This window comes from Malurus melanocephalus, unplaced genomic scaffold (assembly GCF_030028575.1).
Source record: "Malurus melanocephalus ecotype Western Australia unplaced genomic scaffold, MMel_1.1 scaffold_96, whole genome shotgun sequence".
Taxonomy (NCBI): Eukaryota; Metazoa; Chordata; class Aves; order Passeriformes; family Maluridae; genus Malurus; species Malurus melanocephalus.
In genome coordinates this window covers 1956672-1982911 of record NW_026623328.1, presented here as the reverse complement: position 1 = coordinate 1982911, position 26240 = coordinate 1956672, and the positions used below count along the sequence as shown (strand labels likewise).

The 26240-nt window shown below is 60.1% G+C and overlaps 1 protein-coding gene across 1 annotated transcript; it reads right to left on the bottom strand.

The window, feature by feature from the left end:
• Window positions 1-610: 610 nt before the first annotated feature.
• On the bottom strand, window positions 611-25779 carry CSPG4 (chondroitin sulfate proteoglycan 4). The gene is made up of 10 exons (XM_057368729.1): window positions 25505-25779; window positions 13411-13574; window positions 9276-12854; window positions 8507-8986; window positions 8003-8179; window positions 5063-5261; window positions 4750-4884; window positions 4454-4608; window positions 3444-3627; window positions 611-3248 (listed from the first exon to the last, which is right to left on the bottom strand). The coding sequence occupies exons 1-10, from the start codon at window positions 25593-25595 to the stop codon at window positions 1390-1392; spliced, it is 7023 nt and encodes a 2340-aa protein (XP_057224712.1). The 5' UTR covers window positions 25596-25779; the 3' UTR covers window positions 611-1389.
• Between the last annotated feature and the right edge of the window lie 461 nt (window positions 25780-26240).

Genomic DNA, 26240 nt, shown 5'->3' with positions numbered 1-26240 from the left:
TCACCAGCCACCCCTTTGGGCCAAGCAGGCTGGGAGCTGCTGGGGCTCCTTCCACTGTGCCCTGTCCTGTGGAGCTGGGGGACACGGGGTGACGATGGCTCTGGGTGCCCATGACACGTGCCAGCACCAGCTGAAGCAGGGCAGGTGTGATTTGCTGCTCAGCAAAGGTTTGCCACCCTAAACCCAGCCAGGAAAAACTGCTGGYGTGGTCCAGGCAAACATCCCTTGAAGCAGGACCACACAGGCTGCTTATTTGGGAAGGGGCTGTGTGGAGGATTTTATCTCGGGGGAGAGGGGTGCAAGTGGTCCCCCGTGGTCCCTGGGGGCTCATGTCAGCTTCCCATCAGAGGTGCACGAGCAGGACGTGCCCTGTGATGAGATTCCCAGCTGGAGCAGTGCAGGGTATTATTGTTGGGCCCCATCCTGAGCTCAGCGCTCAGTTTTTCCTCTGCCCTCCCTCAGACAGTTTCTATTTAAGTTTTTAAGACTCCAGGCTGGGGAAAATTTGAGCAAGAGCCCAGAATACGGTCCATTACCTCCAAATGTCGCTCGGCAGTTTAAAACAGGCCTGGCAAAGGAGACGRCTTAAGAAAAGAGCGATGCACCTCGGAAAAGGCACTTTATTCTGTTTGCTTCTGCCATTCTGGAGGCTACACTGGAAAACCACGCTGGCTCCRCTTCTCCGCTCTCCTCTCCGGTTTCACACTGGTGAAAGCTCCAGCAATCCCTCCCTCCCTGCCAAGGGCATCCTACCTGTCGTGCAACCCCCCAGGGCTTGGTGTAATCAACTCGATGCAGCGCACACACTGCAAGTAGAGAAAGAGCGGGGTGGATATTTTTCCAAGTGGGTGGGGACTACTAAATTCCCCTGGCATTGGCCACAGAGTTTTTTCCGAGCCTCTGCTCCAGTGTCTCAGCCCGCCTAGCCCTGGGGGATTTGGGCAGCTTCATCCCCAGCCTGACTCAGCGCAAGCCGCTCCTCATCCTCCCTCTCGCCAAGAGCTGTGAAAAGCACCCCTGTGGTGACAGTGCTACCCTCCGAGGAGCCACCACCGGACCAGCCCGGGTGCCTCTGTGGTGACCAGCGTCATCAGGTCCCCCCCAGCACTGTGGCCACCATCAGGTGGCCCAAATGAGCACCCAAAGTCAGCGTTTCCCAGCAATGCTCAGGAATTTTGCCTGTCCCCAATTGCTTATGCAGCGCTCCGTCCCTTGCCCAAGGGAGACGTGGGGCTGCCAGGTGGGCTGGAGCAGCAGCCCCCAGGGCCCTCCTGCATCTGCGGGATGCCAGCTCCCGGGGAGGAGGAGGAGAGCCGCGAGGAGGTGGCCGGTAGCGCTGCAGGAGGGGCCGGACCCCCAGGTGGCCTCGAGCCACCGCTCCTGAGCCCTTCACACCCAGTACTGGTTGTTTTTCAGCGGGGGGTTGGAAGTCCGGCAGTACTGGAGGAGCTCGGGGTCTGGCGGTGCCGCAGTGCCTGCGGGCGGGGGACCCGTGCCCTTGCCCTCGGCTGTGGTGACAGTCGTTAGGGGGATGCCTTGGCTGGGGTCTGTCCTGCGGAAGGTCTCGTGGTCTGGCACGGCCCCGTTCTTGGCCTTGGAGGCGGGAGTGCCCTGCACGTGGTGCTTGCCCGTCTTGTTGCGCTTGTGCAGGTAGAAGAGCAGGGGCAGGATGAGCGCCAGCAGGAGCAAGATGAGGCAGATGGGGATGATGATGCTGAACATGTTGGCCTCGATGAAGCTGAGGAAGGTGCCCCCCGCCCCAGGGCTGGGGCTGGCGGTGGCGCTGGGGGCCACACTCAACTCAGTGCCGCGGGGCACCGGGGGCGAAGGGGCCAGTGGGGCCGTGAGCAGGGTGACACCGTAGGATTTTGAGGCGTTGTAGGGCTCGATGCTGTACTCCAGGGACGCCAGTGCCGGTGGCACACCGGCAGCCACCAGCTCGAAGAGGAAGCCGTCGCTCTGCAGGGGTTGTTGGGTGCCCCCTGCGTCCTCCAGCACCTCCAGCCCCACCAGCCCTTGCTCCAGCTCGCTCTGGCTGAAGGTTTCGATSGGGGAGCTGGCTTGTCCTGGGTCCCTGGATACCCTCACGAGACGGCTGGCACGGGGTGCCCTGCGCACCTTGAACACCGGGACGCTCTTGGTGCGGTTGGCCAGCTCGCTGGCATCCAGGACGCTGGTGTCCAGCAGGGCTGTAGTGCCCTGGGGCCACAGGCTGCCCGCTCGGGTCTTGACTGTGGCGCGGACGGTCACGTTCACCACCCCGCTCCTGTTTCCTGCCCGCGACATGGCCACGAACTGGAAGTCATCCTTGGGCGACGTCAGGTCACTGAAGGTGAATGTCACCTCCCTGCGCTCCAGCTGCTTCTGCGAGAAGSCCCGTGATGGCTTTTGGTTGACCTGCACCTGGCCAAACCTGGGCTCCCTGGTGATCCTGTAGAGGACATTGCCGGCCCCTCGTGGGACAGCACCCAGCAGGTGACGCTGGGACACCGGGGCCCTGTTCAGGTCCTGGGGCACCTCCAGCGGTGCTGGGCTGGCAGCGGTGCTCACAGCAGGCAGCACCTCRATCTCCAGTGAGGTCTGCGTGGGGGGGTGCTGGCCACTGGAGAGGCTCAGGGCTAAGGAGCCCGAGGCAYGGCTCCCAGTGGCCACGAACACCACGTGGCCAGCGTTAACATCCGCTTGGGTGAAGCGGCCGATGGGCTCGCGCGGGTTGCGTGCACTGGCCAGGTGGCCAGCCAGGGCTCTCTGGAGGACGCTGTACACCATCTCCTCCGGGGGCATGGCTGGGTCTGCCACGTCCAGGTACTCCCGTGACAAGGTGACCACAGAGCCCGGTGGCACCTGCAGCACTTCCTGCCGCTTCACCACCCSCAGTGACTCGGTGCCGCCGGTCACCGTTACGTTGAACGCTTCAGAGATGACCACCCCGTCCTGTGGAGGACGCACGGAGCGCTGTTCCTGGGGCTGCAGCCAAGCCTTAAAACTGAAATGGTCTCTGGAGGTGCCATCCCCACCGTGGGCGTACACCAAACGCCTTGCTGCCAGGTCTGACTGCAGGAAGAACGGCCGTGACCCATCCACAGGCGTGCCGGCCACCAAGAGCCGTCCGTGAGCCGGGGGCTCTGTCACCAGGAATACAACGTCATATCCAGCCCTCTCAGGGACYAGGATTTGGCTCAGGAGGTTGGAGGCATCCAACACCGAGGTGTCAATCTCAGCCTGCTGAGCCCTTGCAAGCTGGAGACCTGGGGAGAAAAGGGATGAGAATCAGCTTGGGGAGGTTGGTGAGAGTTTGATGCGATGATGGAAAAAGGAATTGGATGCCGTTTTAGATGACTGATGTAATGCATCGACCATGGAGAACAACACAATGGTGTCTTCTGACAAACAAGCCCTCCTGAAGAGCTGTTTGGTACCATGTTTYTCCACCCCACCCTTACCTTCATTTTTCCACAGCTGAGTCGAGCGCTGGGGACACTTTTCCTCGAATGAGATCAGGACAAGGAGGATGAAGGAATCGGAGATGGTSGTGGGAGTGACCACACGGAAGCGGATGGCATCTTGGGCCAGCCAGAAGGGCTTGTCCGGCATCTCGTGCTGGTAGAAAATCAGCATGGTGTCCACCTAAAAATTAAAAAAAAAAATCCTTGATGAGCTCCTATCCTGACTCTAAGATGGAGTAACCAATCTCTAATTARGTAAGAAACGGGGATTATCACAAGCCATGGCACAGCAGCCCCATAAAGAGCTCACGGTGTCTCTCTGCCAGGATGTGAAGTTGTGGCTGCCCCATTCCTGAAGTGCCCAAGGCCAGGTTGGATGAGTTTGGAGCAATCTGGTCTAGGGGAAGTGTGCCTGTCAATRGCAGGGAGTTGGAACTAGATTACCTTTAATGTCCCTTCCAACCCAAACGATTCTGTGACTCTGTGATGTTTCTCCCAGCAGTTGGGGAACTGAGGCTCAGAGGAAGGGTTGAGCTTGCTCAGCATCCTTCAAGGGTGAGCACAGCACAGAGGAGCTTCCAGGGAGGATGAAGGTATGTGTTTCTAAGCYTTGGAATAAAATAAGCCCCTTGCTGTGCCCTGCAAAATTTGGCCYCACAGGAAAAGGGTTTTCTTAGAGCAGGGGTGAAAACAACACGCTTGGCTCTTCCCTTCAGCAGCARYAGCAGCCAGGCTGGCTGGCTCTGCAGCAGGGAGGTGGCCCAGGAAAAGGGATTAGAGCTCCCTCAGCCTCCCCCAGTGCTAAATCCAAGGCTGGGGCAGCAGCACTTAATCCCTCTTAGCAGCTGCTGGCAGAGCTGGGAAAGTCACGGCGCGGCTGGAGCCTGGTGCTGCCTCCTGCCCGGGATCGGTGGCAGTGGGGTCACACTGGGACCCCCATGCTGTGGTGGGGGCTGGCAAAGGGCTGTGCTTGGGGTTCTCAGGGGCTGGAGGAGGTGAAATCTCGCCTGGGCTTGGGTGAAGTTCCTGATTTCCTCTCCCTGCGAGGTGGTCAGCCTGCCCAGGCGCGGGGCTTGCTCGATGCTGTAGTACAGAGTGCTGGAGCTGGCGGGGCTGTTGCTCACTGCCTGCAGGTTCTGGCTGGTGATGGGCTGCAGGGCACCTGGAAAACACACCCAGCATGGATTTCAACCATGCCCCGCACCCGCAGCCTCTGCTGTGGGCATCTCAGCAGTGCTTGGGCAAGGGCAGGCGGTCCCAGGGGGCCCCATTTGAACCGGGACAATGGGGAACTGGTACCCACCGGGGCAGATGGTGAGGCTCTGCTTCCTGGCCAGGCTGACRACGGGCTCTCTCTGGGCCCTGACGAGGAAGAAGTGCCCAGGAGAGAGGTTCTCACCATCCCACAGATCAAAGGCGAAGCCACCGTCCAGGGGTCCTGCGGAAAGCACAGAGCTTGGCATCCTTGGGGGGCAGAGGAGACGCAGCTCCTCATCCACCCCGGCAGGTTTGGCCCGGGGTGCTGTGCCATGGGGTCAGCGCCCGCCTCGGTGGCACAATGTCCCCGTCACCCTGGGGTGGCGCAGGGGGCCTGGAGCGCCTCGGTCCCACCCTACCTTGGTGAACGAAGAGGACGAGGCCGTTGTCRATCTGGGCCTGGGTGAACCTCTGCACCTCGGCACCGGGCGCTGACCTCAGCACCACCTTGCCGTTGGCCGGGGGCTGGATGGAATAGGTCACCTCTTCGGCCGGGGAGTCCTCGTCCTCGGCGCTCAGGATGTGGGGGCTGAGCACAGCCGTGGCACCTTCCCGCAGCTGGGGGAGAGCGAGAGAGGCTGTAATCCCCGGGATAGCCCTGGCTCCTCTCCCCTTTCCYCGGCTCAGCCCGCTCTGCTGGGCGCCAGAGCGCATCCCAGCCCAACAAGGGCRCCTTGTCTGCGCCTCCATCCTCTGGCCCCTTCCCAGCCCTGCATCACCGCTGCCGTGTTTGCCAGCACGTGCCACACAGCCGGGTCTGCGCCTCTGTGCGCCGGACGGCAASCGTGCCTCAGTTTCCCCKGYTCCTGGAAGTGTGAGAGGGCACGGTGCCCGGGGGCAGGGGGTGTGCCTTTGGGACCTTGCTTTGCAGGGSAGGGGGTTTCAGCCCTCCCAGACAYSATGACCCYGTGCAGCCTCRTCTCTCCCTGRYTGGGTGTTTCCCCTCGCTCCTGCTTCCGTCCCACTTGCCGCTGTCCCAGCAAACCCTTCAGGAATGACAAATATGTGGCTGAGTTCAGAGCCACTTCCCAGGACCWCTTCCTGTCATCCAGCGGTGCCTTCCCTCCCCTGGGAACGCTGCTACCCCAAAGCCCCGGCATCTCCCATCTCCAGCTGGAGGCAACAGTTTTCCCCGCTCGTAACCCTGTGCCACATCTCGACTTTGTCAGACCACAGGGATGAATCTCGTGCTGCCAAACAGGTCCTGCCCACACAGCCCAGAGCTGCCCTTTGCCCTCAGGATGCCCTGGAATCACGGGGTGYGTGGATGGAGCCGTGCCACGGCTCGCGTGGGGCGGAGGGGTGGGATGTGCCGCATCCCACAGCATCGTGAGGCTGGGATTTGGGAAATCTGCATCTTGGGAATCTGCAAGGCAACACCCAGGCAGGCGCCGGAGGAGGTGCTCCGCTGGATGAGCTCTTTGCTGTTTTCAGCTGGCCTAACCCAAAACATTGCTTGAGTGGGTGTGGGTGCCGACAGAGAAATAAAATCCCTCAGCAGTCCCCACGGGATGGTGGAGGCAGGCTGGAAAACACAGCTTCGGAGAGACAGGGTGGGGGAAGTGCTGCTGGACACACAGCCGGGGCAGGAGCTTCACCGAGCTTTTTGGGCTGCTTGCTYTCCCCAGCACCCACAGCGGTCGGAGCTGCAATCACTCAGAGGGCTTGGAGCCAAGGAAAACTCCCTGTGGGCAAAGCAGGGGGCACTGGCAGCCCCAGGGCATCGCTGTCCGCTGGGAAGGGACTGTCAGAGCGGCTGGAGCAGCTTCCCTCCCCGCCCCGAGCCCGCGCCGCGGGAGCTGACCCACTTCTTCACGCTGCTCGTCCTCCCTGAATTATTAAAGCCTTCCGCCCGGCTCCTGCGCTCGCTCGCTCGGCTCATTGTGTTTGCTCAGCCTCCGTGTCGCCTCTGCTCTCGGGGAGAGATCGCAGGGAGGCGGCCAACAGCGCCGGGAGCGTGGCCGTGCGCTCTGGGGTGGCAGCGCAAGCCTCTCTCTTGATGGCATCCAGCCATCCTTCCTTCCTTCAGATCCACCCCAAAACCTGCTGCTTCTCCYCGAGGGGCTCCTGTTTGGGGTCCAGACCCATCCCGCTGCCTCCCAGCCCTGCGAGGACTCGGCATCCCCGGAARCCTTTGTGCAATGGCTCTCCCGGGCCCGGGCTGACCTTTAAACGCTGAAGTCATCCCTCAGCAGAGCACAAACACGGCAGGGCCGGGCCTCTCGCATCGTTCCCGTTGGGGGAAGGAAGCTTTTCCCAGCCCCAGAGCTCCTCTGGGCAGCCGGGGTTACTCTTCCCAGSGTGCAAAGGGATTCCCATGGAAAGCCTGACAAACTGCTGACAAACKGAGTTCATTTTTGGGAGCTTTTTCTGTTTTTTCACCCTTATTCTCAGCGTGATKGCTGGGAGGGAGGGAAGGCCATACTTCCACTGTGTCTGGAGTGGGGAAAGGGGACTGGCAGGGGACCAGCAGCTGAGGGGTTAACTTCTCCCTGAATTTTGGCCTTGGTGATGCAGATCTAGAAAAGGCATTTGCTGGGAAGCTTCCTGGSCTGGAGAGGGAAAACCTGGGGCAGGCACACAGCTGGGACAGGGGGTACCTCCCAAACTTTGTACACCCCCCAGAATGGCTGTCTGTGGGGCTGGGCACTGCAGCCCCTTCCCCAAGGGCATCTTCTCCAGAGCCCAGGCTCCCAGAACCCTTCCCAAAACACCTGTGTGATGATCCCTATGGAACAGGTTGCTTTCCTGCTGCCAGCCTGGGAAATCCTGGGATAAGTGAAAATAGATTGGGGGTGTGAGGTCGGGGGTGGGGGAACACACGCGATTGTGCTTGCATGTTTTCCAACAAATTCTTTGCCGGAATTTCGCATTAATGACCTCTAACGGGACAGGGTGGTGTTGGAAGCAGAAGGTGAGAGCTCAGCAGCAGGTGAGAGAAACCTCTTTGCTTCTCCCTAAGGAGAGGTGTGAAAGCTGCCCCGAGAATTGAGTAATTCCAGCCTGCACTGGTGAAAYGCGGGCAAGCTGCTGTCGGGAGCTGGCAGGGATTATCCCGGGAGCAGGGTTTTCGGGGGCGCTGCTGCCGCTGCCGCGCTGGCACCGCGGGCCGATGCTCCCATCTCGCGGCCGATCCCCGCATCGGCGGCGGGGCGGGACAGCGAGCCCTCCGCCTCCTGCACAGCCTCGCCCCGCCAGGAAAACCCTCCTCCTTTCCCCGTTCTGCCCTCTGGGCGGCAGCCCGGCTCCGCCGAGCTCCCCGGGTGAGTGCCCGGGAGCGCAGGAGGGTCCCCGCTGACCTGCAAGCCGGCGTTGACCTTCAGCCGCGGCCCCTTGCTGCTGCGGGGCAGGATGGTGACGAACAGCGTCCTGGGCTGGCTCTGTCGCGACACCTCGGAGGCGTTGGCCAGCACGGTGAAGCTGTCGGCGARGGATCGGGGACCGTCCTGCCTGTACTGGATCTGCTGGTTCTCCACCTGCGGGGCAAGGGCCCGGTGATCCTCCAGGGACGACAAAGCCCACCACCCCTCTGAGGAGGAGACCCTGCACCATCCTGGGAGGATGCTGGCGACCCACCGCTCGCTCGGGGGCAGCCCTGCAGGGTGGATCCATGAGACAGGAGTGGGATCTCTGCGGGAAGCAGACCCAGAGCCCAGCATGGGCTGCAGAGCAAACCCGCTGCCCCAAAAGCCTCCATCCCTTCTGATGGGGAGAACACCCCTGCAGCCCTTCCCAGCTTCCCGGTGTGAAAACCACCCCGAGCTCTCCCCAAACCCTTGGRAAAGCAGCCGTGGGTGCTGTACCTCGCTCCAGGTGAAGCTGCGCAGCCCGCCCTGCTCGGGCCGCTGGCTGCTCAGGAGGGTGCCGAAGCGGGGGGGCTCCAGCACCCTGAACTCCATGCCCAGGGCTGGGTAGTAGGTGTTGGGAATGCGGAGGATGGCCGAGGAGAGGGCGGCAGAGCCACCTGCCGGCACCGTGATGTTGTGGACATCCAAGGGGACGGCGATGGGCAGCACGACCAGGCTGACCACCACCCCCTCCAGAGGGTCCGCGCCGCGGGCTGTGATGTCCAGGACGAACCGGTCGCGCTCCTCGTTGGGCTTGGAGTGGAGGTAGAGGACTCTGCYGCTGCTGATGTCCTCCTGGGTGAAGGACTGGACGGGGTCCAGGCTGGGCTGCTCGTTGGCGTCCTGGCTGTGCTGAAGCATTGCCAGGAAGCCGGAGGCTGGGGGGCTGCTCAGCAGGTACACTATGTCTTGGGGAGGGATCTCTTCATGCGTCACCTATGAGGGTGGGGGAGATGGGGTGTGAGTGGGAGGGCTGGTGCCTTCCCCACAGCCCACCTGCTCTGCAGCCAGTCCCTCAAAGCTTTGCTGTGGGATGAACTGCAAGAATCACCTTACTGAAGCTGTGCCTGAATCCCTCTCTGCCCCTGGGCAAAGCCTGGCAAGAGCACAAGGCCTTGGCTCTGAGCAGGTGGGAGTAAAATGGGGTCCCACGGRTGCCTGTMCTGGTTTGGTGGCCAGGGAAGACAYGCAGGCGTGGGGAATGACTARAAAAGGGAAAACTCACCAGTAAATCCTCYTCCTCAATCCCGGCCGCTTCCCCCTGGAAAACATAGATCTCCTTGTGGTTGACTATGTTCAGGGGGCTGGGATGGGTATCCAAGAACACACTGATGGCCAGCGTGTCCTCCACTGCCACCTCGTTTGCTTCTACTGTGAACTGGAGCTCATCCCGGCTGTTCCTGCTCCCATTGTGGCGGTAGGAGATCTCTCCTGCCAGCAGATCCCTCTGGGAAAAGGCCATGACTGGCTGCTCCCCTCTCAGCACGGTGCCCCACCTCGGCGGGGTGGTTATCAGGAACCGTATCTCTTCGTCTGACCTGATGTCCATGTTGGTCTCCAGGCTGAGRACAGAGGAGTCAATGCTCCCTCGGGAGCCCTGGTGGATGACCAGACCAGTGTTGTTGACTATTTTGATGTAGGGCTCTGATGCCTGCACTTCCAGGAGCGCYGTGGTTTGGTGGAGGCCATCTGAGACCTGGAGCTGGATCCAGCCCCGGTCAGCRCCAGAATGGACAAAGAGGATCTTCCTCTTCCTCAGGTCATCCTGTGTGAACCGATAGACCTGGTGGTTTCTGTCATCCACTGACACGATGCTGCCAAACAAGATGTCCTTCCTGGCCAGCACCAGCTGCGCGTCGGAGAAGCCAGAGTCCTTGTCGGTGAAGGCGATGTCGTCAGTGGTCAGCAGGTGCTGCCCRTTGCGCACCACGTTGAACACTCTGTTCACTGCCCGGACGGGGCTGTGGTCATTGACGGGTTGGATGGACACCCTGAAAACGCCTCTCACCTCCTCGGCCTCGGGCTCGCTGCTGCCCTCCCCCTGCCTGATGGCTACGAAGGGGATGTCGTCCTCCAGCGTCTCAGAGTCATCGTGCTGGTACAGCAGCCGGCGCTGGAGGATGTCGTCGTTGGTGAACTCCGTGATCTCCTCCCTGGAGGCCCAACCGTGCGACGCAGCCCAGGCCAGCCTCCCGTGTGCCGGCCCCTCAATCACCTCGTACACGTAGTCCATGCTGTTGACGCTCTGCACRAACAAATGATCCTTGGAGATGACGGCCTGCCCGCCTTCCTGCACGGTCAGGAGCACGTTGGTCAGGGTGGGTGCGTCAGGGTCCCCGCCGATGCTGATGGGGTAGGTGTAGACAGGTGAGTAGCGCTCGCCGGCGTGGACGCGGAACTGGAAGGAGTCCTCAGCTTGCTGCGAGTTCCTGATGGTCACGCCGTAGCTCAGGCGGTTTTCCTGCAGGTCGTCTTGGGTGAATCCAAAGCCTTCAGTCAGCCTGTGGCCGAGCARCTCCAGGTTTCCCTTCTTGGGAGCCTGGGTGATTATGTAGTGGAAGGGAACCGGGGTGGAGTTTGGATCTTCCAGCACTGCTTCCAGCTCCTTGCTGGTGATGTTTCTGTGCCGCTGATTCTTCATCTGGAGGGCAGCCATGGTCTTCATCTTGATGGTGGCTCTCTTAATTCTTACAAGGAAGGTGTTGTTTGGCAAGAGCTTCTGCCCCACCTGGACTTTGAATCTCACCTCCTCCACACTGTCTTCCAGCCGGTGCYCTGGGTCTGTGCTGAAATACTGGATGCGCCCTTGCTCCACGTCTTGCTGGTGGAAGGACTCCACTTTTTTCCACTCCCCTCCCATGCTCCCTTGCTTCTGGACTTCACCATACTTGAGGGGCTCCGTGAGGACGTAGAGGATGGAGACGCGTTGTTCCGCAGCGTTCGTCACCACGGACAGGTTGGCTGCGGTGATGCGCGCGGCCCCGCCTTGCGGGAGGGACAGGCCGGTGTTRTTGAGCAGGCGGATCTCGGGGTCGATGGCGAGGATCCTCAGCGTGGCAATGGGGCTGGGGACCGTGCCGTCGCTCACCTGCAAGGTGAGCTGTGGGTTTGTCCCGCCCTGGTGCACGTAGACCACGTTRCCGGCTTCCAGGTCCCGGCAGGAGAACTCTTCGACGGGCACTCCGGGGTGGAAGTCTAACTCCACGTAACCCTCCTCCATCTGCTGACYGTGCAGCTGGAATTCGAGGTCATCRCAGGACGAGTCGTCRTCCAGGACCTGCAGGATGTCGGTGGTCAGGTGTTTCCGTGTGTGCTTCAGGATCTCCATGTGGTTCCCWCGGGGAAAGATCACCTGCGGGGCGTCGTTGACGGGGCTGATCATGATGGGCAGCAGGTACACCTGGCCCTGCCGCAGGCACTCCGGGACCCCTTGCTGGGTGGTCACCGTCACCTCCAGCATCAGCTGGTCCATGGGCCCCTCGGAGCCATCGTGGATGTACCTGACTTTGCGGTTCACGATGTCCAGCAGGGTGAACTTCCTTCTGCTCCTGGAGCCCGGAATGTCCAGCTCCAGCTGGCCGTGCCTGGGGTCATTGGTGACGCTGAAGAGGATTTGGGACTGACGGATGTTGGCCAGGCTCAAGTCGACCGTTGGCTGGGCGTGTTTCCACTCCAGGTAGGCCATGCCCCCTTCGGAGACGATGAGGGGGCTGACGTGCAGCAGCCGGCTGATGTTGGCGAAGGCCGGGGGGAAGCTGCTGTCAGGCCGGCACGGTTCCGCCACCAGCCCCGGTGCTCCCGACCAGGTGTTGGGAGGCGGAGAGGTGGATGCCTCATCCTGCTCGTACACCTCCTCGTAGTCCCAGTAGTGGTCCTGCTTCCCGCAGCCTGCCGTGATGTCCTTCGTGATCACGGCGTCCTGCAGGCTCCTCCTCTGCAGGTTTATCCGCAGGTCCTCCAAGCAGCCCACGAAGGAGTGGTTGGTCATGGTCCACAAGGAGATGAAAGAAAGGTGATGCTCCCTCAGCCTCTGCAAAGCCTTCTCGTCCATCCCTCCGATGAAGAGGTTTCCCTGGAGGTCCAGGTAGTTGTTGATGCCCCGGTTGGACGTGGATGAAGCGTAGTAATCTATCAGTATCTCGAACTTGTGGACGCCYGTGTGGACTTTGACGTAGTGCTGCTGCTCGTCGCTGATGAAGACGTTGTTGTGCAGGACGATGACTCCGTTCCCCTTCTCCACAAACCCTCGCAGGCGCCCGTTGGAGATCTCCAGGTAGAAGAAGTCRTTCTCCAGCCCGGCGTGGTAGATGAGGGGTGCCTGGGTGATGCTCGTCGTTATCACAAACTCRATGGTCGCTTCCTGCCTCGCATCCCACGTGGGAAAAGCAATGTAGGAATGYGGCCCCGGGAATCCGAATGGCTCCTCGGGCTCTGCGGAGAACTGCGTGCTGCAGCCTTCCTGGACGCGGTGGAAGGTCTTGGGGCTGCCATCAGCAGACAGACGGGCCAGGACATCCAGGCCGTTGAATGTCACCRAGTGAAGACACCCCCTGAAGGGAGGGCTGGCCTCGCCAAGGTAYGGCAGGTCCAGGCTGCCTGTCCCGCCGGCGTAGAGGCCGTGCTGGATGTCCAGCTCCCTCGCCGGCCCCGCGATGTCTGCCGAGCTGTTGAAGCGGCCATCGATGGTCAGCGTCATCCTGCCATCTTCCACCAGCAGCTCCACGTCATGCACTGCCAGGTCGTTGAGCTGCAGCCCTGCTGGGGACTGCARGGTCACCTCCTCTGAGCCCAGCTGCAGCCTGGCCTGCAGGGAAACGCACAAAATCCTCCAGTGAGACCTCTCCACCTTCCAGAAATACCTGCTGAAGCTTGGTCCCATACCCAGGTGCTCACAAGGGCTTTGGTCCCTGGGTTCACTCCTCTTCCTTCATCCTCCCCACGGACCTGCCCTCTTCGTGCTGCTCCCTGAATTTCTCTCWTTTTTCATTCATTCTCAGCAAACCCCAGTCTCAGGGTTGGGACCCTCCATCTCCCAGTCCCACAACTGGACTTTTCCCTCACAAAGCAGTGCTGCCAGGCTCCTCCTTCCCTGCTCTATCTTGCCCACTGCCCTCCACCCCTGCAACCTGGGCTGCTTCCAGCCCTTTCCCTGGGAACTGGCAGGGGAAATAGCAGGCTTTGCTCCCCGTGGGCAGCAGCCTGGAGCCTGCCTAAGTAGAGGGTTAGCTGGTGGGACACRTGGTGTGCATTAGGGACACCTCTGGCCAGCAGCTCGCTTTGGTTTAAYGTGGGAACATCCTCGCAGGGGATGGAGCTGTGACACAGAGGCCTGGGAGGGGTTGGGGTGCCGGGGTGCTGACCTGCAGGGAGCCAGCTTGCAGCTGCAGCAGGAGGTGGTCGGGCTGGCCGGCAGCCAGGAAGAGCAGCCCGCTGCCCTGGCTGGTGAAGAGCTGCAGGTGGAGCCGCACCGTGCGCGAGGCGTCTGCCAGCGGCATCTCCACGAAGCTGTCCCCGAAGAAAGAGGCTGGGGAGGAAAGGGACAAAGTCAGGCAGGGAAGGACACTCCTGCAAGCCCTGTCTGGGTGGGTGCTGTCATTATGGAGCCTCTCAAGCCCTTCCCTYGTTTGCCCTCTGACAGGTTGCTGGGGCCCAGCAGCCTAAAAAGACCYTTGGGGGAGTCTCCTTGTCTGATTTACCTACAGGAATCCTAGAAGGGTTTGGATGAAAGGAACCTTAAAGCTCTGCTTTAGTCAGAGACATCTTTCTCTAAACCAAGTTGCTCCAAGCCTTGTCCAGCCTGGCCTCGGACAATTCCAGGGATCCAGGAGCAGCCACAGCTTCTCTGGGCACCCTGTGCCAGGGCCTCCCCACCGTCTGATTAAAGAAATTGCATTTCTCCTCAGTGCTGGAGGAATAAACGCCTGTGCTGGTGATCCATATGTGGATGTGCCAGCGTGTGGAAACCTCGGCTCACAGCGAGTGCCTGGAGATGCAGCTGGAACATGTTCAACACCCAGTATCCATCAGCCCTGGAGGACTCAGCACAATGGCATGTGGTCATGAAATGACAGACTGTGTCGCAGGGCAGAGGCAGGAGGGCAGGATTGAGAGTACAGGGAGCGGCAAGGCTTAATTTTAGAGCACTTATGGTTTTTTAGCTGACTCAATGCATGCGTGTGCATCTCACACATGTTAAACGTGTGTGGCTGTGGCGTGCAGCCACCCATCCCGCTTGGCTGCAGCTCAGCCCGTGGCAAAACTCTGTGCTTGAGCATAAACACTCCAGCCCTGTAAACTGGGAATGTTTGGGGAGGATATGTCAGGGAGCAGGGGGTTGGAARTGCACATTTTCAGCCCATATGTAGTCACAGGCTCTGCTGGGGTTTATACGTGTGAAGTTTTCCCATTATGCTTTTCTACAGCAGTTATCAGATCCACTCAGTTGTTGACCTACACTTGGGTTTGGGGCTCCAGATCTGTCTTGCTGAGTGCCATGGGCAAACAAAGATAGGAATTTGGCTTTTAGGGTCCCAGCCCTGATCTCTTTTGGGGGAGGCAGGGGTGGGTGTTGGATGCTGGGTGAAACCAATCTTCTGCACAGCGAGGTCTGGGTACAAACACCCACATCTGCTCTTACAGCTGCTTCCCTATTGCATTTTCCTCTTGCCCAGATTTCTTTGGGGATGACCAGGGTGGGAATGGGCAAAGCAGGCTTTGTTCACAGGGTGGTGCAGCAAGTGAAAACCCAACCCAGCAAGTGAAAACCCAACCCAGCAAGACTCAACCACAGTCACTGTGGCATTTGGAAGAAGACCATCCATAGGTGACAGCAAGGGTTGGCCTGGCAGGGACAGAGTTGGAGCACTCTGTTTTAGCTTTTCACATTTTCTTCAGAGCTGAGCCCTGCAGTGCCCTGCGTGGGGGATGCTCTTCCAAGCCCTTTGGGAATGGGGAGACCTCCTTGTCCAAGACACCACAAAAAATCATTTCCTGCCGCTGGCAACAGAAAAAAGTGCCTCAGTTTTCCCCTGMGGTCTGGGAGGATGACGTGGGTGTTGCAAGGACCATCACCCCACCCACTGTGGACAGGGAGGAAATGGCACCATGGAAATATCTGGCCTTTGCTGTAACACCGAGCCCTTTGCCCAGCCCAGGGCAAGGCTGTCAGGGTTCCTGCTCATTCCCTGGCCCTCRTGCCTGCTGCTGGCACRGGGCACTTTGGCTTCCTTGTCCTCYTCAGCCCAGSCAGTGAGTCAGAGGAGCTGTTCTTTGCAGGGCCCTGTCCTTCCCTGACCTGCTCCCTTGCCCAGTGGTGTGTGCTGGGGCGCTCAGCACCACCTCGTGCTGGGGTTTGGTGGGCAGCAGTGATGAGGCACAGTGGAAAAAGGGAGATTTCCTGTCCCTCCGTGCACAGCCACAGGCACACATGCATGCACGTGGTCCCCGGAGATGTCYGTGTACGTTCTGTGCTGGCTCCCGCCAAGGCTCCCTGTGCGTGCTCTGTGCTCCAGCTCCCACTGGGATTTTGCTGCATTTTAGTTTTGTGGCTTCCCCTAATTCAAAAAATGTGTTTTTCAGATGGGTATCGAGCGGCTGCTCTCACAGGGAGGGGAAGATCAGATGGGCTGGACCCACCAGTAACTGCCATGCCGTGTCAGTGTCTCGCCATGGGTGCTGGGGACGATGGTTTGGGGCTGCTCCAGCCAGACCAGCTTRTTTTCCAGTGTGCCAAGGGGCACCAGCTCCTGGAGCCAGCACATTTTGTCCTGCTTCTATTCTCCCAAAGCTGCCAGAAATGTTTTTCTTCTTCTCTCATAAAATGCTAATAATAAAAAGCTCCCGGAGGTGCGGATGCCCAGGGGAGTGGTGCTGTTTGTTGGGGAGGAGGGGGGACCCTTGCCCAGATCTGGGAGGTGCTGGGATTTTTCTCCAGCAGCAGAGCAATGTGAGTTACTGCTGTTTGTCTTCCCAAATTCCTGCTTTATTTCAGGGCCACTCTCCTCCTCCCTCGTCGGCCCAGTCAGGGTGTGAATGCCACTTGGCCTGTGCCATTTCACTTTCACAAGGGACCTGCAGCTTCTCACCTCTATCTCCCCTTTTCCTTGCCCTCCACTTTGGAGAAAACATGGATTTGGTTTTTTTTTTTTTTCAAATGCATTTTGCTCTGAAGGAGCCTCTATAGGACAGAATGCCCCATCCTGGTCCATCTCTTGGAGCAAGCAGGGACCTCCCAGCACCCATCCTCATCTGTGAGCAGGTTCAGGTGAGCATCCTGGGATCACCCCACGAGGATGAGTTCCCATGCCCCAAAAGCACCTATCCCGAGTGATCTAAGCATGCCGTGATCATGCTGCAGGGCTGCTGTGCCCCAAGCAGAGCCTCATCCCTGAATACAGATGCCCGAGGCAGCCCCTTCTCTCCTGTCATGAGGAACAGGTCCCCACGTCCCGACCGTGGGTTGGAGTGGATGCCCCAGATGTCCCGCTCACCCCGGATAAAAACAATTGACATTCCCATCTTGCTGCGTCCCACAGGAAATCACYGTCCCTGCCTTGCCAAGCCGATTGAAAGGCGTTGACGAGGCGAGCGGAGCCTCCGTCACAGTTTCCGAGCAGCCAGCCAGCAGCCAGCAGATTATAGCCTGCAGTGTCACTCGCGTTTGGGGCTTTTTTCTCTTGGAGGAAAACAAGGAGATGAGCCAAAAGCTCTAAGGAAGGGTCTGGGAGCGAGGCCCCGGGTGTGCTGGGCTGCTCCTGGGGCAGCGAACAAGCGAGGGCTCTGTGCGATCCAGCCCTGCCCCGGCAGCCGCCCCAGCCGCCGGCCACGCGCCGGCTCCGGGATGCCTTGGCCCTCTTCCCCTGCTCCTCCAGCTGAGAACACGGCCCGTTTGGCCTCTCCAGCTGCTGGTTTTTTGGTGTGCAGGGAATTTTCTGGCTGGGGCAGCAGAGCCTGGGGGGATCCCCATCCGCTCGGGGGACTCTGGGCTGGGGGCTCTCGGAGTGCTTGGGGCTCAGCAGGGCCGCTTTGGGCTTTCCTCCGTGTTTTAACATCTCAGCACAAAAGCTTCTCCCACCTCCTTCCCAGCACGTAGGAGGATGAAGGAGCCAAGTCTAGGCCCAGGCAAGGGGAAGCACTCGGAACGCTCAGCGTCAGGATTTGCAGAGTRCTGGACACTTTTCGGAACAGGGCAGCATCTTCTCCTGAGTGTGTGGGAGGGCTCGAGAGCTGGTGGGTGGATGCTGCCCTGCCCCCAGGCTCCTTCCGAAGTGTGGGGCATCCCCAGCCCTGCCGCAGGACAGTCAGCTGCATGTTGGGGTGTGCGGGAAGGAGAAGCATCGGCGTGTTTGGGGTATAACCGAGCTCTCCAGGCGCTGCAGGGACTCCCGCTGTCCCGGCCGCAGGAGGATGCTGAGGCTGAGGAGGAAGGAACGGAGCAAACCCTGCCTAGGGCCAGGGGTGTGGAGCCGGGGAGGGGCTGGGTGYTCAACAAGGCTCCATTCAGGCTGCGGTGGGGCAGGTGGGGGCCAGGGCCGGCTGTGTTTGCAGGGAGGGGACTGGAATCCATTAAAGCAGCTCTTTAATGAGCGCAGCGGGTGCCAGGAGAGCCCCGCGCAGACACACGCGCCCCCCTGAAAGACTCGCTGTGTTCGCAGCCGTTCCCACCCCGGCCGCACCGCTTTTCCAGCGGTGGAAAAACAGCCGGCGAGTGAAAGCTCCTTGTTGCCCGAACAGCCCCGGGCTTGTGCGGCCGCTGGTGCAGCCCAGCCCTCCTTCCTGCCCGCCGCCCTGCGCCAACAAGCGGCCCCTGTGCCGGCGCTGTGCCTGCTGCTGGGGTGCTGCTGGGCCGCCCCACGGGCAGCCTGCCGAATTCCTTCTTCGCTGCCTCAGGAGCTGGGTTTGGGGCCCTCTGAGTTGTTCGGGGTTGGTTTCTTTTATTTAAAAAACTTCTAAGGTAGTGAGGTCACCCGTTAGCAGCCGCATTGTGCTGCACCCACCCGCTGTGCAAACGCCCGGAGGGGCTGGGGAGTGTGAGCCCTGGAGGGATTCAGGGGGATGTGAATATGGGAAGGGTTCAGGGGATAAAAATACTGGAAGGGTGCAGGGGAATGCCAGCGTCAGAGAGGCTGGGTGATGTGAACATCAGAGGGGTTCAGGGGGATGCAAACACTGGAGGGGCTCGGGGGCAGCTGCCCAGCCTGGGGACGCTGCTCAGCAGCTTGACCCCCTCTTGTTCACCCCATAGTGAGTACATGAGGCTCCTGTCCCACTCCCAGCACAGGCAGGGTGGGCAGAAGCRCCGTGGGTGGTCCTGGGGCTCAGGCTCCCTTGTCCCCAGGCTGGCTCTGTGCTGCCCGATGGGACCTGCAGCTCCCCGGAGCTAGGGCTGGGCTGCGCCCCCATCCCCACGCAGGATGGAGGGGCTGCGGGAGGAAGGGATCCGATGGGCTTTTGGAGAAAGGCTTCTTTATGTTCCACATTCCCTTGGTTTTACGGCGTGGTTTTATTTATGGCTGGGGAAGGAAATGAGCAGCTTGTGAGGAGGTGAAGGCAAACACAGCAGCCCTCGGCTTTGGCTGGGGCTTTGCTGGGAGGAGGGGGTGCCAGGGGGACAAACRGGGGGCTGCTGCCTTCAGACATGCCCTGAGACCTGAGCTGAGCACCCACTCTGTGAAGAAATCCCAGTGCAATGGAGATGAGCTGGGTCTGGTGTGCAGCGATGGCATTCAAACCCGGCGGGGAGTTTGGGATTACACCGCAGTCCCCTCGTGCCTGCCCCAGGAAAGCTTGGGGTTCTGTCGCGGGATTTAGACGATGGGGTGTCACGGGGACAGAGCCATTCCTGCTGCCATAGCTCCTGACAGGGAAGACTTTTCCTCTTTATCCCCACTCCCAGCGATTCCAGCGAYTGCTGCTCCCACATTCTGAGCCAGGGCCGTGCGTGCTTTCCCAACCCCGGAATGGGAACGAGCGGAGCGCTCCGGCTCTCGCTCCCCCCTCCATCCGGCCCTCCCTCACGGCGGGGCTCCCGGGGGCCGGGGCCGGCGCTTTCCAGGAGCGCTGGCCAGCACAGATTGCTGGAAAGCAGCACCCAAGAAACCACCAGCAAAGCTGTGGTTTGTGATCACCTTCCCGAGCCTGCTGACCACCAGAAGTGCCACCTCCCTTGTTCTGGGCGTGACAGGAGAGTGGTGGGCAGGGCGCTYCGCTTTGCCCCCGTGTCACCCCGGTGGCCTCCACCTCTGGCTGCCCCGCGCCGCTTTGAACCCCTCCTCCAGTGTTTATTCGCGCAGTTCCTCTCCCCCGTTCCCCAGCCAGCTGCTCTCCGCTCGCCTTCCCCAGCCTCCTGCCTGACAGCTTTTGGGGAAAAACAGCCTTTTTACAGCCCACGGACTCCGGGGTCAGGGGAAAACATGAAAACATGCTCCCTGCTAATTCTCTGCTGCCTGGGAGCGGGCTGGCTGTACCCTCCCATGTCCTGCCAGCCACCAATTCCCTGCCCAGCGCCTGTGCCTGCTCCTGCCTGCCTTCCCCGTCCTTACAGAGCTGTGATAGCTGGAGGCTGTAAAACGGGGTCCAGGAGGCTTGGCTGGAGCCCCGCAGCTCCATCGCTTATCCAGCATGGTTTAACGATGATTCAGCCCTAAAGCTGATGGTATTTCCTGAGCTCTCCTGCTCGGCCAGATGCAGAGCCATGGAGGGGAGGGCAAGACGCTGGGAGCCAGCCTGAAACCCCCCTCAAAGATCACGGTATTTTTGGGAAGAGCTGGGGGGAGAACGAGCAACCCCAAAGCCTGCAGKAACAGGGATAAAGAGCTTTTAACGATGTGTGGCTCAATGGCTCTGGAGGGAATAAGGAATAAACCCAAGCTGGAAGCAGAATTTGGAGTGTTTGCCCTGGGAAGTGAAGCAGAGCGGGGAGAAAGTGGGAGGATTTGGGGAAGCGGGAGGCTCAATGGGGCTTTTGTGGCGTCCCCTGCAGCGTGACTCAGGCTCACTCAGGCTCCCGCTGCCAGGAGAAGTTGGCCTGGAAATATTGTATCAGCCCCAGAGGACGTGGTTTCCAAACCATTCTAAGTCGGGTTTTGTTCTATTTTTTCTTTCTTTTTCTCYCTCYCCAGCCCTGTTTCCCTGCCTCACAGGCTGGCAGGTTTTCCAGCTCCACCCTGCCCGTCCTGGCACCCGCTGCCACAGCTGCTCCCACCCTGCGAGGCGAGAGCTTCCAGAGCTGCGGGAAGGAGGGCATGTGGTGGCATCCGAGGGGACAATGCCAGCCAGCTCCGTGCTGGAGGAGCAGGAGGACCTTGGGGGAAGCCTGGGCTGGAGTCTGGGGTTTTGGCGAGTGGGTGCACATCCCACCTGCAGATCCCTGAACCCAATCCCTGCCTGCCCAACAGAGCCCGTGGCCGATCCTGAGCTCATCCCCAGCCCCCGCGAGGGGAAGGAGCTGGCGGGGGGATGGAGGAGCCGGGCCAGGGGATGCTCACAGRCATGGAATGGCTGCACGTTACCGGAGAGATCCTCGCCTGCTGTCAACAAACAGCCCGGCAGCCGCCGCTGGAGGGGGGCCCGTCTCCAGCCGCCGGGCTCTGATGTTTCCCAGCCCCGCTGGTGTCAAGTGGCTCCCGACGTGCCAGGATTGGGGGAGTTATCGGCCAAAATTGTGGGGAAAGAATGGGCACGAGCGGGTGTGTTGAAACCTTGCCACAAGCTACCTGCTTGCCTCGATTGCGGCATCCGGCGCTCAGGGATTGGGAGGAGATGTTAAAAAAGTGCAGCTGAGGTGTAAATTGGGGTGATTCAGCTTTAGTCGCGGCACCCACAGCACCCTGCACCCCACAGGGCAGCGAGGACCGTGGCCAGGACGGGCTTTTGGTGATGCTGAGTGCTGTGAGGGACAGAGAAAAGTGTCCTCACAGACAGAGATGGAATTTTGCAATGTGGAAGAGGGAAAGAGATTTTTTACACCTTTGGGGTTGGCATGTTAAACTGCCTGCAAAGAAAATGAGTATTTTGGGGTTTTCCCCCTCTTTCTAGAGCTGAAATCTCTGCCCTCTCGTCTCCTCTTCCCCCATCCTTCCGGAGGTCCCGTCCCCTGCCCTGCCTCCCCCTCCCCACTCCCGGACTTTTCCATGCATGAGAAACACGCGCCGGGGTGATGTTTACAGAGAAAATAAATGCCTGCTCTATTTCCAGCGCGGAGGGGAGCGCGGCTGCCGGGGGGGCTGTGGGGGTGTGGAAGCGGGCGCTCACATCCCCTCYCAGGGCTGCACGGCTTTCTCAGCCTCATCTTCCTCGGGCCAAGCCTTCCCCCTCTTCTCCCCAGCTCCCAGAGGAAATGACCCTGGTGGGCTCAGAAATTTCTGTGGGATGGGATGCTGAAAAGCTTGAAGCCCTGCCGGAGGCTGGGAATGGGGATGGGAAGCTGCTGCTGCCCGCCCCACCACGCGAGGGTTGTGGGACACAGAGGATGGGGAGCACCCATTGACGCGCCTGGGGATGGCACCGCAAGCGCTCGGCGACTCCAAACCCTCCCTCCCTCGGCTGCCTGCAGCAAAGTGGAAAAACAACTTCCAGAAAGCCACGATTTGGGSAAAAAAAGCAGCAGCGGGGATTCACAGGGCCGTCCCGAGCTGAGTCACCGCTCGCAGCGGCTCCTTGGCCAGCCAGTGAGTCACGGTGACGGATGGATGTCGCTGCTCTGTCTCCGTGTCTGGGCGGCACGTGAGGGACCCGGCCACCCCAAAACCGCGCCGCTTGCCCCGTGACTTTCTCCACTCCCAGCAATTTTTGGCGGCACCCTCCTTTCTCCGGGATGCTTTCCGTCTGCCTTCTGTCGGGCTGTCAGGCAGCCAAGCGCGGCCCTCGGGCACGGAGCGGTTCCCAGAGGGATGCGCATGGCTCCGGGCGACACACCCCGGGGAGGAAGGACGGAAAATGGGAATTCATCACCCTCGTGGGTGCACAGCTCAGGGCACAAACATCTCCCACCCCACCCTGATGCCAGCTCAGAAACCCCGTTTGGTCTGCCCTGAGGATAAACGGCTGCTAACGGGTGACAAAGCAGGCAGCAAACCTGCATCCTCCCCATCCTGCTGCTGGGAAGAGCCACAGCAGTCCTGCTCCTCTGCATTTTAGCCTGGCTTTGCAAAGTCCAAAGCTGCCCTGACTGCGGGSAAAGGCTTTGTGAAAGGCTCTCTGACTTTACAGAATGTATTTAGAACATACCTTAGAGAGTACATCAATATTCTATCAATACAACAGAATAAAAATTATCCTCATAGAACAATATTTAACAATATTCTGCTATATCGGTCAATATAACAAAAACTCGATTTCCCTTTTTCTGTTCTGTGTATCCCAGAAAAACTCTGAAGGCTATCCCATTGCAGCATGGCAATGTCCAACCAAGCACTGGGTGTGATGGAGAAGGGAAGGGCTGGTTTGGGAATGAGGGAGCTCTGATGGACACCTTCCTTCCTCTGTGTCTCCAGGAGGTTTGGAGCAAACCAGGCTCGGGATGCCCAAGGTKAGAGCTGGGAAGTGCACAGGGATGAGTGAGGAATTTCCAGGAGCCYCCCAGCTGAAGGCTTCCCAAAAAGGAGACAAGCCGAGCCCAGCACCTGGAAAGGGCTGGGAGCAGCCCCGGGGAGCCRGGGCTGGGCTGGGCCAACGCCCCTGGTGAACAGTCTGTGCTTTGAGCTTTATTTAGGCACGCAGACCGTTATCCTCCCGCCTCCCAGGCCCTGCTCCTGTCCAGCCTTCAACCTGACGTGAGCTCCTCRGGGTGAGCTTAACCCTGTCCTGCGATCCTGCAGGAATGCGCTTTTTATATATTTGCTCGCAGCCCGCTGTTGCTAAATATAAGAGCGAGACAAGAATATTCCTCCCCGATTCCCACGATACCAGTTTGCGTTCTCCCCCCTTTGCAGCATTTTTCCTGTTCTTTCCCATCAGCTGGAAACTTTTCCAGCTGCTCTGAGCTATGACCTTAAAACATGTGGCGCGATCATAAAAGAGAAAGTTTGAATAAATCAGTCAGATTTCCAAAAGTGGAGGGAAGGAAGAGCCGAGGTGGCTCCACGGAGCTGAGAAACCTGGAGGAGGCAGGAGGGGTCCTGGATGGACACCCCAGAGCAGACACTGCAAACAAAACCAGCACCCCATTCCCCTCCCCATGACCCCCATCACAGMTTCTGGGGGTCCACCCGAGCCCTGGGCAAGTTTATGGCACCCACTCACTGAAATCTTGGGGTCAATGCTGCTCACAGGGAGCCTACACATCCAATCTCTTCTCCCCTTATCCCAAACCTCCAGTAACCGGGATTTTGGGGAAGGGGGAGCCCTGCCTGGGAGCCAGAGGGGAGCCAGGCTGTTGAAAAACAGTTTACTGAAGCTTCACACTCTGATGTCAAGAGGACAAGTATTATGAGTGTTTTCTTTTGTGGTACAATCCTGATTTGATGAAGTGCATGATGACTGTTTCCATGCTGGGCTGGGTAGGAAGGTCTAGGTCCCTGAATCTGGGCTTGGAGGGAACACAAAACACAGCTTAACCCCCAAAAAGCAGTCTGTCTTCAGCCCTGTGCCCAGCTTGTGGCTGTCCCTGATGGAGACACGGGGATGTCCCACGGTGGGCCAGAGTTCAGCTGCTCTCAGCAGGGATGTTCTCAAATGCAGGGGTTTTGTGAGAAGCTGCTGCCCATACCCAGACTCAGGCTCAGCCCCATTCAGAAATCGTTCCCAGCACTGGAAAATGGGTGTAAACACCCTTTTCTTCTCCAGCCCCATGTGTTTAGTGCCAGGAAGATCCCCAGAGCCGTGTCCCAGCCTGTGGGGAGTTACCTTGGGGTGTCTGGGGKTGTTGGGAGGTGTCAGTGAAAGCCACAGGCTCTTTTTTGGGGTTGCTCCATCCCATTCCCCRTGAAAGAGTTTGGGGCTGCCTGGGACCCATCCTGGRYGCCACAGAAGCAASRGACCCATGTGGGGAAATCCCATCCYGGGAYRGAAAGGTCAGGGCTGGGAGGAAGGAGACCACTCTGTTCATTAACAAAAGGGATTTTTTTCCACTCAGCTTGCCAGGCACCCTCCTATTTTGGTGCATGATAAAAAATAGAACAAGGCCTGAGGTAAGGAAAGGAGCATGTCCCAGAGGCCACCTGCTCTCTGGGAGGGAACAGGGACAACAAGAGACCAAGAGCAGCCCTGCAGGTGCTGAGGGCCGCAAGGCTGGGCTCTGGGATCATCCTCCTCCTTGCACTGACASGGGCTGGGATGCAGAAGGTGGTTGGGGAGCAAAAGACTGGAGGTTTTTCAGTAATTTCTTTGGGAACTGCTGGGAGCAAGCTCCTGCTTCACTGCTGGTCAGAGTCCTGGTCCTCGGGGGAAAGTTTGGGGAAGAGAAGCTGCTCAGTGAAATCATATATTATTTTTTGAGGTGAGTTAGGGACATAAAAGTGCTTTTTAAATTCCCTCCACTTTGCAAGCTGCAGATGCTGCTGACACAGTGCAGTGCTCAGTCAGGAGGGTCAGATCTGTCCCAGAGGAAAGAGACCCAGCCCAGACCCAGAGGAATGAGACCCCAGACCCACAGAGCTGGCTGAGGTTCAGACCATGGCAGCTCTGAGCATCGCGGGCCAGGGGAGGCAGCAGGGTGGGAACAGGGCTGTGGGATGGCTGTCAGGATGCTGAGGCTGGGCACACGTCCACGCCAAGAGCCGAGGGGCAAACCCGGCTGCTTCATGGGGAAAATCAGGTATAAATCCCCCATTGTGTCCTGCAGCAACCGCTGTGCCCAGCTCGGAGTCCGTGCAGCTCTGTGCCACCATGGTGGGGACCCTCAGCTGGTCCCCTGTGTCCTGTCAGCTCAGGGGTGGTCATCCAGGCAGGGTGAACCCCTCAYCCCTCACCCCTCGGCCCGGCACACCGCCCCCGCTCCCGGGACGGAGCAGCGCCGGGAGGTGACACACACCCCGCAAACGCTCCGGTGCCTCCTTCCCCCGAGCCCCCGCTGCCGGGGTGCAGAGGGGCTGCCCTCGCAGCCCGCTCCCGTGGCACGGCCAAACATGGGCAGGGAGGGCTGGCGAGCTCCCTCCCCGCGGCGCCGGTGCCTCCGTCCCGCCGGCCGCCCCTGGCGCCGGCCAAAGCGCCGCGGCTGCTCCGAGCCCCGTCCCACGCAGCGGCACATCCGCGTGTGCCCGCGGGAAAGGCGAGGGACCCACCCCGCTGCGAGCCCCCGGCCGAGCCGCCCCTCTCCCAGCCTCGGCTTTCCCCAAAAKCGCAGCTCCGCGCTCCCGCCAGCTCGGCGACAGTCCCCCGCACCCCGGGAGGGACAGCCCGCACCCACGGGTCACCGTGCGCACCCCGCTCCCCGCCGCTTCCCCAGCCCAGCCCGGAGCCGTGTCCCGCGGCATCTGGCACCGCTCCGCTCGGGGTGGGCTGGCGGACGGGACTCACCTCCGGCCGGGGGTCCGGCGCTGAGGGGCTGGGGGTGGCCGGCCAGCAGCAGCAGCAGCAGCACCGTGGCGATGCCACCTMGGGCACCCATCGTGTCCCCCGGAGCTGGAGCAGCGGCGAGGGCTCCGGGACGGCGAAACYTCGGCCGGCGCCTGCTTCCAGGCGAGAGCTCCTGCTACTACTATATTTAATAAAGAGGAGCGAGGGAGGGACCTACAACTTCTCCCGCCTGTCAGAAAGGAGAAATTCGCTCAGATTACAAACCCAATTTTCCCTCTTAAAGGGCTAGAGGCCCTCGCCACCCACCCRGGCGCTCCTGAAAGCAGCCTTGTTCCCGCCGGGCGAGGCGAGGGAGGAGCGGGGACAGAGCCCGACGTGGGGTGCGAGGGGCGGCTCCGGGTGAGGCAGGATGTCACAGAATCCCAGAATATTCTGACTTGGAAGCGACCCACGAGGATCAGCGAATGCAACTGTTGAGTGAACRGCCCATGCAGGGATCAAAGCTTGCTGTTATTAGCACCATGCTCCAGCCAGCWGAGTGAATCCCCACAGATCCCTTGGCACCAGAAGCTTTTGGGGGAGCAAACCCAGTTCCCCGGTGTCCACATGGACCCAGATCAGTGACTCGGTCCCAAAGCTGCCATTTCCCACCCCTGGCCATACTCCTGAAGTGGCTCTGCCATCCTCACACCTCTCACAGCTGGCAGTCAGAATGACCTTTGGCCCTCAGGGTTCA